The 17,887-nt window shown below is 31.9% G+C and overlaps 1 protein-coding gene across 2 annotated transcripts in view; it reads left to right on the top strand.

Annotated features, from left to right (window-relative positions):
* Positions 1–17,887, top strand: part of LOC140445918 (stromal interaction molecule homolog) — a 101,895-nt gene that overhangs the window by 24,342 nt on the left and 59,666 nt on the right. For both annotated transcript variants that reach the window (XM_072538357.1, XM_072538358.1), the window contains exon 3: positions 14,170–14,402. In XM_072538357.1, coding sequence (XP_072394458.1) covers positions 14,170–14,402 — 233 coding nt within the window. The remainder of the gene's footprint in view (positions 1–14,169; positions 14,403–17,887) is intronic.

Raw genomic sequence — 17,887 nt, 5'->3', positions numbered from 1 at the left:
ATGGAAAATTGACTTGCTATGTCGATATATCTGCTTGCGATAAAAATGTTTGCGATATTAATTGTCGGTAGCAACTGTGATGTGTCCTTAATGGAAGAACGAAGGAGTTTAATGCACAAGGTAATGTTTTAACGAATAAAATTGTGTACGTGGTTCTGTTTGGAAACAAATAAACAGACTAGTTTACCATCAGGTATAAACAAAAATTTATTAGTTGTTTTTTTTTCTGTCTATACTCTTTCTCCTTCTCCAGATGTTTCTCTGCATCTTTTTCCACGTTGTCACCATTTCAGGAGTTGTTTGTATAATCCAATGTGTTGAACATAATGTTGATCATTCTCTAAACATAACGACAACGTGCTACGGTAGGAGTATTCTAAACAGAAAATCATATTTTTTGGTTTTTTATTTATTTTTAAAAACCAGCAAGTAAAACTAAAATTATTAAGAATAGTTAATAACTAGACGAATTTATATATAGTTAAACGAGTCATTCTTGAAGATAGTCATCTTCAGCTCCTGTCATGATAGGCTGGTAAGGTTTTGCTGCAGTTTTCCAGAAAATTCTCTTGTGGTTAGGTTGCTATGTCCTCATACTTTCAGTTCGATACAATAGTAAAACTCTCTATTGAAAATCTATCGTTCTACTGCTCGCTTTAACTGTTTTGAGATACTGATCATGGATACGTTCAATACTATGTAGAATACTTTATCCCACAACAACCAATATGTCATCAAAGTCTCTTTGGACTTGTTATTCTTCTTTATGTTCTTCTATCGTATATTGGATATCATCAATGTTGTGCTAACTTTTTTTACAGTGGTCCTAGATAGTTCGTTTGTGGTGCAACCAACTCACTCAAGTTTCTCATGTTATTCTGCGGCCGGATTACTTCGTTCTTCGATATTTCCTTACATTATATTTTCTAGAAACGTATATTTTTGTCCTGTAATTATATGGCCCAAATATTCCCGCCTAGGCCAGTCACACTGGTATCGTATACTGCATTAAAACGTTTCAGTATCACTTATATATTTTCTTGGTCTACACTTTTAGCAAGTTAATCGTTGCTTCATCTGTGCCAACTGCTTTTCTAGTTTTTACAATTTCGGTCTTATGTTTTATCTCGCATTTCATGATTTCTGGAAAGTGAATATTGCATATTGTCTCGGTAGAGTAAAATTTTGATTATTTTTGTGGTTGCTGTACAGCTCTGATATGTTTATCACTGTTTTTTTATATAGTGTTCATCAATAATACACTGGTCAAGAAAAATAATTTTTTTTGTGACATGGATAGAACATGGTGTTTATTATGTACGGTATCATAAGAAAGCTGAAAATAAACTTGTTTTTTTTTTTCTATAACCCACAGTTTATTTGCTACGAAGAATTGTGCAGTGTAGGAAAATAGTTTAAGTCAGAGTAGAATCAGAGTTAAGTAGAGTAGTCAAGTTTAATATGTTCTTCGCGGTACACTTGTCTTAAAATATTGTGGTAGATGTTTTACGGAGATACTTATTCGCTGGAGCATCACAGAATAATGTCTAGCAGTAATCTGCCAGCAGACTAGGACCTCATTTACCTTGGTAACGCTTTTCCATGTCTACAACGTCTTGGTGGAACCGTTCTCTACGTTCATCACTTAAGCACCTACATGTTTTAAAGAAATTCAGATGAGCCTCCAGGAGGTGAATTTTTAGAAACATGTTACATCCTATTTCTCTGTAGACAGTAAGTAATTCTGTGACAAGGTCTTTGTAATTGTCAGCTTTGACATTGCAAAGAAAATTGGACACAACTGTTTTAAAAGCTCTCTCTTAAATCATTAAATTCAGCCTGTGAAATTAGATGGGGTTTTGAGAAACATTCTGGTTCATAAACTAGTGGATCATTGTCTAATTCCTCTTGTAATTGTATATCACCAGATGGAACCTTGAAACTTTCAAGTTCATCTTCGTCCACATACAAAGTCTTTAGTGGTTTTGGGATACAAAGATTTTCCTATGTTCGACGGGACGGAATAGCTGATGGTAAGTAGGGATTCTGCACAGTATTCTTGGACTTCGGTCCTATGCTCTGGATCTTCTTGAGACAAAAGTATTAATCTATAACATGGGATGTTGATTATCTCCATATCATTGGTACCTCAAAGAGCATTCGACGTTTCGCAGCTTCTGACGAAGCTGCATAATATTACACAACTCTTACAAACTATATAAGTGAACCATGACTTATCTTGATCTCTTACTTTAACTCATAAATAAAGTTCGTTAGCTCTACATACAAGTGGAATGAGAGTACGTTTTACACACTGCCTAGACACTTTACTTTGTTGGTAATTCACAATCAATCATAGTATACTTATATAAATAAACAAAACAAATGTAAAACACAAACACTTACTACGTTTCACGCCACAACAATAGGAAATGTACTGTTTTCATAAGCCGATAAATACCTATTAATGTATAAAATCGGATGAACTGTATACATCTTGCATACCTAAAATAGAAATAAACAGATTGAATTTGTCTTAAACTGAGATATTTATCCTGCGAAGACACAGTGGCGGCGCATATTGCCGCCATTGCATATATTGATCTGGCTTGAATGTTGATTTCACTTATCCACCTATCCTCAATACATAATTGCTGGTTACTCAAGATTGGTGGGTAATAAACAAATTTTGTTTTTAATTTTGATTTTAGAAAAAATCACAAAATATGTGATGACAGTATAATTTTAGCCTTACTGTTTAGTTATTTCTCAAAGAGATATAGTCACCAAATAAGACGCAATTGCAATACTTTTTGACTGAATAGAAAGGGCTTTCGATATAGCATGTAATTCAGTAATCATTAAAAAACATAAACTAATGTTAAGGTAATACATTCTTCATAGACAACATTTAAACAATAGATTTTTCAGAATCACAGTTAACAGACTGTTTTCAAAGTCATCCTTCTCCTCATTTCTTGAGCCCTTGCCAGGGCTGGGTGATACTCTAAATATTAGCTATTAAAAGTATTAGCTGGCTGTATCTATTTGCTGTGTACCAGATGGACGGCTTCATGTAGAGATTTTCCCATCAGAGTCTGCATTTGGTCTGCTCATCGTTTTGGAGATCTTCCCCTCGGTCGGAGTTTTAATCATACAGATTTCTTATTAGGTTACTAGTATCGTCTATTAAAATAGTATCGTCTATTAAAATAGTTAAAACACGTATTTACGTAAATATAGCTATTTTATTAAATTAAATCAAACTCCTTCACAATGGTCATAATTAAATCACACTAAATTATTATCTCTCGTTCCGCTGTGTTTATGTGTCATCACCGAACTACTCGTGACCATACATGGCAATTAGTGACCCAAGCCAATCACCGTATTAGAAGTTGAGTGTGTCTTCACAATGTCATAACAGAACTACCAGTATTCCATCTTAAGCTGATTAGGACATTAGGAAGTTAGTGACTTAAGCTGATTAGCGTATTAGGATAATAGTGTGACTGCATTCGACCATCCTGACGTCACGATCGTCCTCGATCGTACAACACCTATTAAAAAAAATAATATGTTCTTTATTATTAAGAATGCCAATTTATAGGAAGGCTCCATCATTCTGCAGAATGACATAGTCTAAATCAATTCGTTTCAGATAGCTACAACTATCCATACAAGCTCATTTTTAAACATTAAAACATATGGCTGTCATTTTTCAGAATGACAATGTGAATAAATTTGTTTCGAATAGCTACGGCTATTCAAACAAACTCATTCAAGACATTAAAATATTTGGGTGTCATTTTGCAGAATGGTGAACTGAATATCCATTCAGAACATTAAAACATTTATTTGTCATTTTTCAGAATGACGAACTGAAAATCCATTCAGAACATTAGAACATTTATTTGTCATTTTTCAGAATGACGAACTGAAAATCCATTCAGAACACTATAACATTTATTTGTCATTTTTCAGAATGACGAACTGAAAATCCATTCAGAACATTAAAACATTTATTTGTCATTTTGCAGAATGACGAACTGAAAATCCATTCAGAACATTAGAACATTTATTTGTCATTTTTCAGAATGACGAACTGAACATCCATTCAGAACATTAAAACATTTATTTGTCATTCTGCAGAATGACGAACTGAAAATCCATTCAGAACATTAAAACATTTATTTGTCATTTTGCAGAATGACGAACTGAAAATCCATTCAGAACATTGAACATTTATTTGTCATTTTTCAGAATGACGAACTGAAAATCCATTCAGAACACTATAACATTTATTTGTCATTTTTCAGAATGACGAACTGAAAATCCATTCAGAACATTAGAACATTTATTTGTCATTTTGCAGAATGACGAACTGAAAATCCATTCAGAACATTAAAACATTTATTTGTCATTTTGCAGAATGACGAACTGAAAATCCATTCAGAACATTAGAACATTTATTTGTCATTTTGCAGAATGACGAACTGAAAATCCATTCAGAACATTAAAACATTTATTTGTCATTTTGCAGAATGACGAACTGAAAATCCATTCAGAACATTAAAACATTTATTTGTCATTTTGCAGAATGACGAACTGAACATCCATTCAGAACATTAAAACATTTATTTGTCATTTTGCAGAATGACGAACTGAAAATCCATTCAGAACATTAGAACATTTATTTGTCATTTTTCAGAATGACGAACTGAAAATCCATTCAGAACATTAGAACATTTATTTGTCATTTTGCAGAATGACGAATAAAATAAATTTGCTCCAAATAGTCAGAACTACTCAAATAAACCCATTCAGATCATTGAAACACTTTGTTGTCATTTTTCAGAATGACAATTAAAATATTTTTTTTTTTTTTTTTTTTTTTTTTAGTTCCAGCTATTCAAACAAATTCCTTTTAAACCATAGAATATCTTTATGTCATTCTACAAAATGACTACACTATCATGTAACTAACCTGAATAATTTTAAGATCTTTAAATCTTAAATCTCTTGATGTTTTCTCCACCAACAACTCCTTCATAAGGACGCCTTGTTCTTGATGAATGTACATCTTCTTTTACACGATATCTATCATTTGGTAGAACCTCAACAATCCTGAATGGCCCTCTATACTTTTCTAAAAGCTTCTTACTTTCATTGTTTGCTGGAAAACTTGAAACTTTTGTCAATACCAGGTCACCAACAGCATATTTCACTGGAGAGCATCTTTTTTTATTAAATTCGTTATTCTGTTTGATTCTGTTTTCTTCTAATCGTTTAGCTACATCCTTTCTCAATAACATTACATCAATAATGTCCATATCATTATCATCTATGTATTTGTCTCCATCAACTCTTAATTTGTACCCGAAAAACACTTCACTGGGAGAAGATTTAGTTATTCGGTGTTTTGTTCCGTTTATTCCTTGTTAAATGTTTTTTAAATTCTTATCCCACATATCGGACTCAAACTTTGCACCCATTGTGGCCATGGTATCCAGTAATGTTTTATTTGCCCTTTCTACTTGGCCGTTGCCTCTTGCCATTCCTACTGCAGTTGTAAACACTCTAATTCCTCTCTCTTCCATATAATTCAAAAATTCTTTTGAAACAAAAGCTGATCCTGCATCTGATATCATTCGTTTGGTGTTACCAAATATTTTAAAAAATTTCTTCTAAAGCACAAATAACATGTTTACTTGATGTATCTGGGACAGCTTCAACAAACACAAATTTAGAAAAGGCATCAATCAAAACCAAGACGTATTTATTTTGAGATTTCGTTAACACAAATGGCCCTAAATGATCGGCATGGAGTGTATGAAACGGTCTAGCATATTTTCGAATGGAATGTAGATAGCCAGGCTTTTTTTCTCCCGGTTATTTATGGTATAAACAGGCAAGACAAGCCGCAATGTATTTCTTAATAAATCTTCGCATTCGTGGAAACCAATACCGTTCTTTTATTCTTTTAATTGTTTTATCCAACGCAAAATGTCCAATATCGTCATGATTCATTTTGACAATTTGCCAACGACAATCTTTAGGCACATACCATCTTCTACCATATTCTGTTATTTTATAAACTTTGTTTCCTCTTAAATCATATTTCTTGAAAGTATCCTTATGATTTTCCTGATCTCCTGACAAAAGAATATCTTTAATTTTTTTTATTTCCGTATCTGTATCCTGTGCTTCTCTTAGATAGTCGTCTTCTTGGATGAGCATCACCTTAATTTCAAGACTTTCCTCTGCTTCAGTTCTTTCAAAGTTCCTACTTAAGGCATCTACATGTTGTAGTTGTACTCCTGATTTATGTTTTATTTCAAAACAAAAATCTTGTAAACACAAAACCCATTTTGCTATTCCTGGGATTATTGTTTGTTTTACTAATGCATTTTTAACGGAATTGCAGTCTGTTATTACAGTAAAAGATCTTCCTGCTGAATAATATCTATAACTTTCTAAGGTTTTGACAATAGCCAAAAGCTTTAGTTCAAAAGAAGGATATTTCTTTTCTTCTTTTCTGGTTTGCTTGCTAAAATAGGCAATTGACTTTTCACGACCATCAACAATTTGTGTTATTATGCCTCCAAATCCTTCTCTACTTGCATCCGTGTAAACTATTATGTCATGTTACGGATTAAATATTGTTAAAATTGGTTCTGAGACTATAACTTTCTTTATTTCTTTAACAATTTTTGTTTCTTCTTATGTCCATGTCCAATTTACATCTTTTTTTTTATCAATAAGAAAAGAAGGGCTTGCGAACGATGAATTACTCTTTCGAATAATATTTGCATCCAATAATTCTTGTACTGTTTTTTGTAAAATTTCTTTGTCAGCTGCAGGTGTTCTGTAGGGACGAAGCTTAACTACATCTGAACTTGTAATATAGATTCTCATAACAACAGAATGCGATTTTTTTAGAGCTTTCAAATTTGTATAAAAACAGTCCTCGTGATTTAGCAAAATATTTTCCAACACCATTTTCTCGTATTTAGATATATTTCCTGTACTTATTTATTTATCTAAGTCTTTCTTATATTTAAATGTTAAACTATTATCTATCCTATAATACATAATATTTACATCTTCTGTAAAATTTCTTCCTATTAGAAGGTCATTAACCCAATCTTTATCCATGACATATAACATAATATTTAATTCTACAAAATCGATTTTTATTTTAGCAAATACATAATATTCAACTGATAAAGAATTTCCCAAAAATCCAGAAAGTTTTACATCTTTAGTTAACGATTTTATTTCTAATTTAAACTTATCTGCCAATTCTTTTGAAATTAGCGAACAATCGCTGCCAAAATCAATGAATGCAGTATGGCTGTGCTCATTTAAGAAAATAATTTTATTAAATTTATTTTCGGAAGAATCAAACTGTATTTGTTTAACGGATTTATTTTTTTCTAAATTTTTGTTCGTTTTATTTACTTTTGTCTCTTGACATTCTTTGTTCTTTTTAAAACAGTATTGTTCAATATGACCTTTAATTTAAAAAAAAAAACCTGCATATTTGGTTTCTGTGGTGACAATCTTTTTTTAAATGACCCTGAATTCCACAGCACATACAAGGTTTATTCTTGTTAAATTTGTTATTAACAAATTTGTTATTATGTACAAATTTTGATTTGGAAAAAAACAATTGGATTTGTTAAATCAGGCAATTTTTCTGGACTTTTGTGATAAAGCTTATTTCTTAAATAAACTGCCAATAAATTGACATCTTTAATTTGAGCAACTTCAATAGCAGATTTAATATGTTCGTCTCCAATAGCACCAATTATTAAAGAAATCTTATCTGACTCGGAAAAATTTACTTTAAGTTTATTAATTTTTGCTAAATGTTCAAAATAAAATTCCTATAATGAAGAACCCTCTGTTGGTTTATGATGGGCTACGTCCATAAAAAGATCATAAGTATTTCGTGTACTTTGAAAAGTATTTTCTAACACTGATCTCCATTCTGCCCAAGAAAATTGAGACCATGCAACTTCATTTTCAATAAAACTAGCGTACCATGTTTTAGAGGTACCTCTAAGCTTAGAAATCGCTTGAAATATAATGTAGTTATCAGACCAACTATACGTCTTAGCATTGTGCTCTATTATTTCAATTTATCGATCTATTTCTCCAATTAGTGGATTAAATTCAGGAATAAAACTGACGGATTCAATGTTTCTATTCGTACAATTATAAGATGCAGATGGTGAATTTATTTTTGTGGCATTTTCTCTAATTTGAGGCAAAGGCGAAGACGTATAGGTTCTATTTATTTTTGAATGTTTAGATCTTTTTCTTGACTTACGTGTTCTTTTCGTTTTCGTATACCTTGACTCCCTTCTCGGCGAAGAATCGGTAGACGAAATTGTTGTGGTTTCACTACTGGAACTACTATCTCGCTTGAACTTTTTCCTTTTCGGCATTTTGGACACTTTCAATCACTTAACATTAAAAACAGTTCACTAAATTCTACCGTAGGTTCTTTAACACACTTCTGATATCGTCTATTAAAATAGTATCGTCTATTAAAATAGTTAAAACACGTATTTACGTAAATATAGCTATTTTATTAAATTAAATCAAACTCCTTCACAATGGTCATAATTAAATCACACTAAATTATTATCTCTCGTTCCGCTGTGTTTATGTGTCATCACCGAACTACTCGTGACCATACATGGCAATTAGTGACCCAAGCCAATCACCGTATTAGAAGTTGAGTGTGTCTTCACAATGTCATAACAGAACTACCAGTATTCCATCTTAAGCTGATTAGGACATTAGGAAGTTAGTGACTTAAGCTGATTAGCGTATTAGGATAATAGTGTGACTGCACTAGGTGGTTATGCACTCCCATATTTTCCATTATACTCCAGAGGAGATCTCATTTTACTGAATCGAAAACCTTTGTGTAATCTACGAAACAACAGCATGGGTATAATGTGTTCCCTCGATTTTCTATTATGTGTCTGGTGTTCAATATCTGCTCACGCGTTTCTTTCCCTGGTAAAAACCTGCATTGTTTTTCGGCTATCTCTGGAAGTAGAAAGTTTTTTGGCAGTTCATTTATTGTATGTAGCGGAATTTTGCTTTTATGGAGAATAAGGACAATAGTTCTGTAAGTGCTGCATACGGTTAGTGATCCTTTTTTATGGATAGGGATAAAGATTGATTAGCATCACTCATCAGGCCCTTCTCAGGTGATCCATATCATGTTACACACGTCCAGTATTAGAACTAGATGTCAATCTCGCCCATTGCTTTTAGAGCCTCCGCTGATATGCCATCTATGCTTGGGGTTTTTGTTTCTTAGTTGGTTGAGAGCCTTTTCTACTTCTGCTCGTAAAATAATTGATTCTGCATCTTTGATTGCATGTTTCTTAGTTCTCTTCTTAGTATAATGCATCTTTTGAAGTGTCTGTATAATTCTGTTACTATTATATACTATTATATTTCACTAATATACAGGGTGTTTCAAAAAGGTATGTCATAAATTAAATCACGCATTCCGGGGACCAAAATAAATTGACTGAATCCAACTTACCTTAGTACAAAAGTGTACACAAAAAAAGTTACAGCCCTTTGAAGTTACAAAATAAAAATTGTTTTTTTTTTATTATCTCCTAAACTACTTGACATTTTGTAATAAAAATGGACACGTTACTTTCTTGTTCTGAAAGCATTTTTCATAAAAAAGAAACAACAAAATCTAAGCGGAGAGAAAAATTTTAAGGGGGGTGTGCAGCCCTAAATCCCCCCAAGCTTTTGAGTACGTTCAAATCAAATGAATTTTGTGACCTTACCTTTTTTTGTGTACACTTTTGTACTAAGGTAAGTTGGATTCAATCAATTTATTTTTATCCCCGGAATGCGTAATTTAATTTATGACATACCTTTTTGAAACACCCTGTATTTCACTTACGAAAATTGCACTACTATATTATATTGTGTTAACAAATAAATTTTGTGCACTAAAAACTAGTTCTTAGTCTCTTTTTTTTTATTTTTTCGTTTAACACGCTAATAAATTATCAATACCAAAATTATTCAAAATTTGTACAAGAAACAATTATGAATAGAGTGTTAATAGAAATTAAATGTCTGAATACCAGCCAGTCGAAACCATTCTAAAATTGGCAACTAATTTGTAAGCACAATTTATGAAAAAAAATTCTTTTGAACTGGTTCCAATGTTGTGAACTGTTCGGTAAACTGTAGACCCAGACTTGTTTTATATGAATCAGATTTATTTTTCTTTTTTATTAGCGGTGCTATTCACTTGTTCTACCGTGAAAATGATAATGGGGGTCTATAAAAAGACTATATAATACAATACGCTATAATAAGAATTTGAAAAGTTAAACACATTCTTGTAAATTACATAATTTTATATGGTATAGTAGTTATAGTTTTATACAATTTAAAATATTTTATAAAATTTTACGAACAATAAGATTTATCATAAGAATTGGCAAAGATAATATAACTTAGAAAATTACAAAATTAAGCGTGTTTGTACCCGAAGAAATTTTATACAAGGCCAACATTCTATAAAAGGTCCTGACCTATCCTATAAATGATCTGCTACGAGGTTTGTTCGATATGTTATTTGCAGTGTAGCTATAACCACGTAATAAGGCAAAACTATAGAACGTTGCAAATTATAAGAGATGGGATTTCCAAGGTGAATACCTCTTAAACCAAGATAGAGCACATTATATTGGTAATGCAGGTAAATTCATTTCGGTCAGGCAATGCAGGTAAATTATGTATTTCTAATCAAAGCATTAAATAAAATAAAACTACGCTATTGACTGGCCAAGTAATCATCTAATGAAATGCCCAACCTTATCACGTTGGTGCGAAGAGTAGAACTTAAAAAAACGCAACGAAGACTACAATTTTCAATAAATACGGCGAAGAATATTATTCGTCATTGTATGCCAGGAAAAATTATATCCCTTAATAAAGCGCCAGCGAAAATATTTGACGAAAGCCAGTGAAATTCATCATTTTGTTTGCGTGTCAACGTGTGTGTTTTACATAAAAAGTCATAAGAAACTACTTGTAGAGGACTGAAATCTGTATTAAAAACAAATGTTAAAATTGTTCTACGAATTAAACGTACTCAGGCCACACGTAGTGCAAGAATGTGTATGTCGTGTTGCGTTTGATCATATTAATGTTTGACAATATTTGTATTGTCAATATTTTTATTTTATGATTAAATTATAAACAATAAATTTTACTAAATACTATTACTACTACTGAATAATAAATATTACTTTGTAAACAATAAATTATAACAATATAATAAATTATATTGTTTACAAAGCAATAAAGTTAATGAAATGAACTCAGTTGACGAAAAATCGCAATCCAAATCGCAAAAGAAAAATCATAATGCAATCAATTTGACTGAATGTTTTCTGATCTGGTGACCTCCATGTTAGCTTATGTATTTTAGGGTGTTCAAATTTTGTTGAGCTTATTAACAAATTTGTTCTTGTTGCTAGGTTACATAGTATTTGCCCATTGTCATTTGTGTTTTCGTGTATTGTATGCTATCCACATATATAGCTCTTCCTAAGAAACAAAAAAGCAAGGAAATGTGAAGACCATGAGAACTGTATCCCTAATGAGTCATGCCGCTAAGATTTTTATGCGAATAATTTATAACCGAATTCAAAATAAGTGTGAAGAATACCTGCGTCTTTCTCAGTATGGCTTTAGAAAGGGTACATGCACTAGAGAAGCAATTATGGGATTGACACTGATGGCAGAAAGGCATCTTGAGGTTCAAAAACGGCTGTATGTGTGCTTTGTCGACTATAGAAAAGCCTTTGACCGCATCAAACACGGAAAATTGATCGAGGTGCTAAAAGAAGTAGGGTTGGACGGACACGACATAGCTATCATAAGTAATACATGCTGGAACCACACAGGATGCGTTCGAACAGAGAACGGAAACACCAAGTACATAAACATAGAACGAGGAGTGCGTCGAGGGTGCATTTTATCCCCCCTATTATTTAATGTATATGCCGAACATATAATTAGAGCTTCTATTGAAGATCGCCCTGAAGGTCCAAGAGCCAATGGAATCATCATTAACAATATAAGATATGCCGATGATACTGTAGTATTAGCAGAAACAGAAGACCAACTAAAAATATTGATGAACATATTATCAGAAGAAAGTCACAGGTTGGGCTTGGACATTAACTTTTCCAAAACCAAAATTCTGGTATTCCACAAAAACCCCCATGAACAAGTTACACCTAACATACAAATAAATGGTATCACCCTTCATAGTTCCCAAAGCTTCATATACTTGGGCAGAGAACTAAATAGTCAAATAGACCACTCAAAAGAAATTAGAAGACGCATTGAAATAGCAAGATCTGGTTTCATGAATATGCGTAAAATGCTCTGTAATCCCAAGCTATCAGTCTCAATAAGATTGAGAACACTAAAGTGTTATGTGTGGTCTCTATTACTATTTGGCTGTGAGACCTAGACATTAAAACAGTATGACGTCAACAAATTAAATTCATTTGAAATGTGGATGTACCGCCGAATGCTAAGAATAAGCTGGACCAGCAGAACTACGAATGAAGAAGTACTGAGAGCAATGAACACACTGGTCCTCATCTGGTCAATACTATCAAAATTAGAAAGACGTCATATCTATGACACATAATGCGCCATAGAGAATTTGAGCAGCAATCTGTCCTTGTCCCTCCCAACGTAATTCTTGTAGTGCTGCAATATCTATTTTATTTCGTCCGTTTGAAGAGGTTTACTCTCCGGACACTGGAACTCACTTAAGCATGGGTGTATGTTACCTGAAGTAAAATCTAATTAAAATATTAAACATCACATAATATTATAAACATCATGTACAATCTTTGGTAACATTTTTCAATTTAAAGGGTTTTTACCCAAATATTTTGGTGGCTCAGGCATGTTAACCTGCATTTTAAACCTGATGATGGAACAGTTGTTCCGAAAACGTTCGTGCTTGTAATGTTGCCCTTTTAAGGGTTTTTATAAAATAAAATATACCCACATACAAAGACTAACCTCTTTTGTTATACGTGGTATACAGCCAGCTACAGGAATTATTTTCCTTGTGGATTTTATCTATTTTATACTTTTTATGTTCCATGTGCTTATTTTGAACTCTTTATTTTTTTTTTTGTATTGTTGTCTTCGTCTTTTATTTTTGTTTTCTTGTCTGTCTTTCTTTATTTCACTTTCGTTGTACCTGAGTTTATCTGCATTTATTTCCTGTTTATTTGCCTCGTCCGTCAACGAATAATGTATCACTTACTAGTTTTTTGAACCACCTCCAGGAAGGTCCTCCAGCTGGTTGGTGTTCCTATTCCATTTCCTTTCTCGACCATTTATTAACAGTTTGTTGTCTTTAATTTGGACACGTTTACCTTTCTTCATTTCATCTTTTGCTATTCTTCGTATTTCTTTCTTTATTTGTAATTCCTCTGTCGTTAGATCATTGTTTGTATATATTTTTTCTTCTTTCACTTCTTTCAGTTTACTTTTGTTTTCCATAATTTTTGTTTTTTCTTCCTTGTTTGACAGTGTCTGACTAAACATGTTTTATCTCCTAGTTTCACTGCTTCTTCTATATTTACGTTAATATTCAGTTCGTTTGTCATAAAGTTTCCTATTACTTCTTTAAGTGTTCTTCTATCTCTCGTTTCTATTGTCATTCCCTGTATTATCACATTATTTTATTTTCTATCCAGCCTTTCAAGGCGTCCTTTAATACAAAATTTATGTAGATGAAAATATTTTTTTTGCCGATATTTATTGAGGAAAATTTGTTTCGCTAAAGACTTGGGAGATATAATCTTCGCGGACACATTACCCATAGTTAAAAAATGTTCCTTTTAGTCCCAGCATATACATTCGAGAATTTATCGCTCTAAAATCTTTTATTGGACGGTTGGTTTTTTTATTTATTATGAACCCAATGCCTTGTCTTTAGTATCACAACTGTAGAATATTACATGATTTATTTTTTATATAGTAGCAGTCCCATCACTGTATTGCTAATAAAACTCAGTTAAGATTCGGAATAAAAAAATAAACAATGATCATTTTTTACAGTTTTTGAAAGAAGAACTGAAGTACAATTCGGGCGCGGAGAAGAGGCAGAAAAATTTCCACCGAAACGACGACTACCACATTTCTGTCAAAGAATTATGGGAAGCGTGGCTGAAATCAGAAGTCCACAATTGGACTGTGGAGCAAACTACGGATTGGTTGACGACTTGTGTGGAGTTACCGCAATACGTCCCCACATTCATCGAACATAGAGTTACTGGTGCTAATTTACCAAGGTAAGATGATTATAACCTTATTTACTTATTTATTTATTTATTTAATCGGTAAACCCAAAAGTACTGTCAGGTTTATTCATAGTTTAACTACATTTCATATTATCTTCACAATAGTTACAATACATACATTTATAATTTACTAGATTTATAGAGTGTTTTTTTTATTATTATTGTGTTATTTCTCTAATTTTTGTGTTTGTTTCCTCCTTCATTTTCATTCTGACAACGCTACAGTTAAGCACGACACCTTTTCGAAGTTTGGAACCTCAAATATTAAGCATATATTGCGACCGCGCCCGTTTAGTCAGGTTTCTGAGATAAGTTCCGTAACATAAACCGCCGCAACTGATGCAATGGGTGCGGGAGCGTCCAATCGCGAATTGTCCTGAGTAACGTGCTCACGTTGGACTTTACATAAATCCTCTTAATTACCTTGGTTTCGATTTACTGGTAAACTTTAACTATTAACCTTACATCTTTACATTGTTTGGGTCGACAAACATGTACATATTTATATACACTCATTGCGTTTTCATCGAAATTATTTACAAAATAAACGTCTTTTTTTTTATAAACGTTTTTATTTATAAACCATTGTAATAACTTCTATACTTTTCAAGCTACAGACTTGTACGTACAACCATTGGATAGCTGGTAAAAAAACCCACGTTAAAAAAACCTTCTATGACTAATAGGAACGAAGTTAAGGACTATTTTTTAAAAAATCAGATCTCCATTGTTTATAAACATTAAGTAGTAAAATTTGCACAAATTTTGAATGAAAATCTAAACTTTATATTGAAACTTATAGCTATAAAATTCATCCAATTTTTCGAAACTTACAGCCCTTCGAAACGAAGGTACTTTCGAAAGATCGACATTGGAAAGTGGGGGGGGGGATAACTGTTTCAGCTCCGTTTTTTTTTCGAGATCGGAACTTCAAATTGAAACACGTAGGAAAAATTTACATTATCTCGGCTTACATTGCAGCTAGAAGCCTCTTTTTTTAATCTGGGGTAGCTCGTCGAAATATAAATAACTGCATAGTTTTCACTGGCCGGGAAATATGGGAAACCTCGGAAAAATTGAGTCCATTTGAGATTCACCGTAAAAACAACTTACTTTCTGAGAGGTCTGAGAGACGAAATTGATCACAATATTCATATTCGTCGAAACTTTTCATTAAAACTATAATATAACACGTTAATCTTACATTATGTTCGTATTTTTCGCCTTTCGAAGTAATTTTTAGCCATATAAATTTTCCATGCGTTCATATTCCATCACAGGAGAAGCAAATATCAGTAGATCTCTTGATTTATTGCTGCAAATATTTGTAGGTCACGAGTAGTCTGTAATATTTAATTTCAAAATGTTTTAGAAAAAAAAAGTATAAGTTTGAAGAGAAATATTTATGTTGGTGAGTGCTTTTTTACTAGTAGTTGTTTTTTTAGCGTTTTTTCTTAGTGATAAAGTAGACCGTCATTACGGACTGTATTATATTATCAAATATCATTCATGTGATATGTAATTAGGTAAATATTTTATCTAGCTTAGAAACTCAGGTATTGGACTGTTTTATTATTTTTTTATACAGCAAATGTAATCGTATTCCGTGGCCTGTACGTTCTTAACAGCAATGTTCTTTATCCCCAGTCTAGTTCTGTTAAATTTCTTTATACTCGGTTTGAAAATTATTGATAGCACAAATTTTTATGACACAAGTGATAACCCCCAATTTAATGTCATAAACCGATGACGAAGAATATATCACATTTATGTGCAACACCTCTAAGGCGTGCTGTTCTGGCTTAAACCTATAAAACTTACTCAGTTGCATTTTATGTTGTATTCTTCTAAGTTGCATATAATATTCTATAATAAAAACTGTGCTATCGTACATTTCGAAATAAACTCCTGGTCAAAATTAACGCACCACTCATATTTTTCTCAATATGCTTTATTAATTGATAATTTACTGTGCAAAAAGTTGCCTATGGACCTTGTTTGACAGCGACAGTTGTTATGTAAGCTAATGATAGTCTTGTTTTAACAATAATTTGTATTAAACTTCGTTTTAGACTAAAAGTGAGTTAAACTTTTCATAAAAAGTGCCGATTAAAGCAAAGCGCTTGTGAGAAACAAGCTTTTTATTGTGATATTTTTTATCACATGCATGTTTGGAAGTCCATTTGCATAAAAATCAAATAAAAAAACGGGTGTGGCAGTCCAGTGGGACTGCCGGTAGAAGTTATACTTCTATACACGCGTTCGCCGTTAAAAATTTATATAGGAGTCAATGTGCACAATCATTACATATGTAATGCTATAGGTAAGAGAGAGCAGAAAGAGAATAAGAATTAGTTATATAGGTATATGGTGCATCGTTTGCTGTATATAAACATTTGACCTGTAATAGGAGTATAGTAAATGAAGGATTGTATCAATATTTTATTGAAAATATATATTTTTATTTTTATATATGTATAAAAGGAGTTGAATGCAAAAAAAAAAATTACACATACTCTGCAGTAAAATTCATTGTTTATTTTGTTATTAATATAAAAATTACAATACAATAAATACACTGCAACATAATTCAATATAATAATACAATATAAATTAAAATGTAATATTTATAAGTATTTAAAACTGCCAATATACATAACTTACTTTACGAAGGTAAAAATAAAAAACCAACAACTCGGATTATGTTGTAAATTTTCATTTTATTTTAAAATTTATGTTTTTTGCGTATATTACATATATTTAATAAGATTAACGTGAGGTTTTTAAATATTTCAAAAATAAAAAAGGAAATTCATAATTGGGATTCGAACTCACAACCACCAGCGTATGAACCAAACACCTAAAGGATTTGCCAATTAGACATGACACTAACGGATTTCAAAATTGACAGTTCTCGGTAAAACAGTGATTATTTTGAAATACAAAAGCCTAAAATAATTATAAACGTTTAATTTTAAATAATACAAAACATATCACATAAATAATAATATTAATACATATTATATTATATATAATATATAATATTATAATATGTATTGTATATATACAATATTATATATTATTAAATACACGATACACACAGACAGTGTAAGTGTATCGTGATTAAATATATATACAAAAGGAACATTTTTATTCTCGAGAGAGGAAGAGAGAGAAAATATATCTTCTGTCTCTCTCTTACTCATTATCTTACATATGTAATGGTTTCACAGATTCACTCTCATGTAAATTTCCAACGCCGACCGTGCGTATAGAAGTATAACTTAAAAAAAAAACGGGTGTAGCAGTCCAGTGGGACTGCCGGTGGAAGTTACACTTCTATACACGCATTCGCCGTTAGAAATTTATTTGGGAGTCAATCTGCACAATCATTATATAAGTATGTAATTTTATAGGTAAGACATAGCAGAAAGAGAAACAGAATTAATAACAACTTACTAAAATGAAGGATTGAA

This window comes from Diabrotica undecimpunctata, chromosome 7 (assembly GCF_040954645.1).
Source record: "Diabrotica undecimpunctata isolate CICGRU chromosome 7, icDiaUnde3, whole genome shotgun sequence".
NCBI lineage: Eukaryota > Metazoa > Arthropoda > Insecta > Coleoptera > Chrysomelidae > Diabrotica > Diabrotica undecimpunctata.
This window is presented reverse-complemented; position numbering and strand designations above follow the sequence as displayed.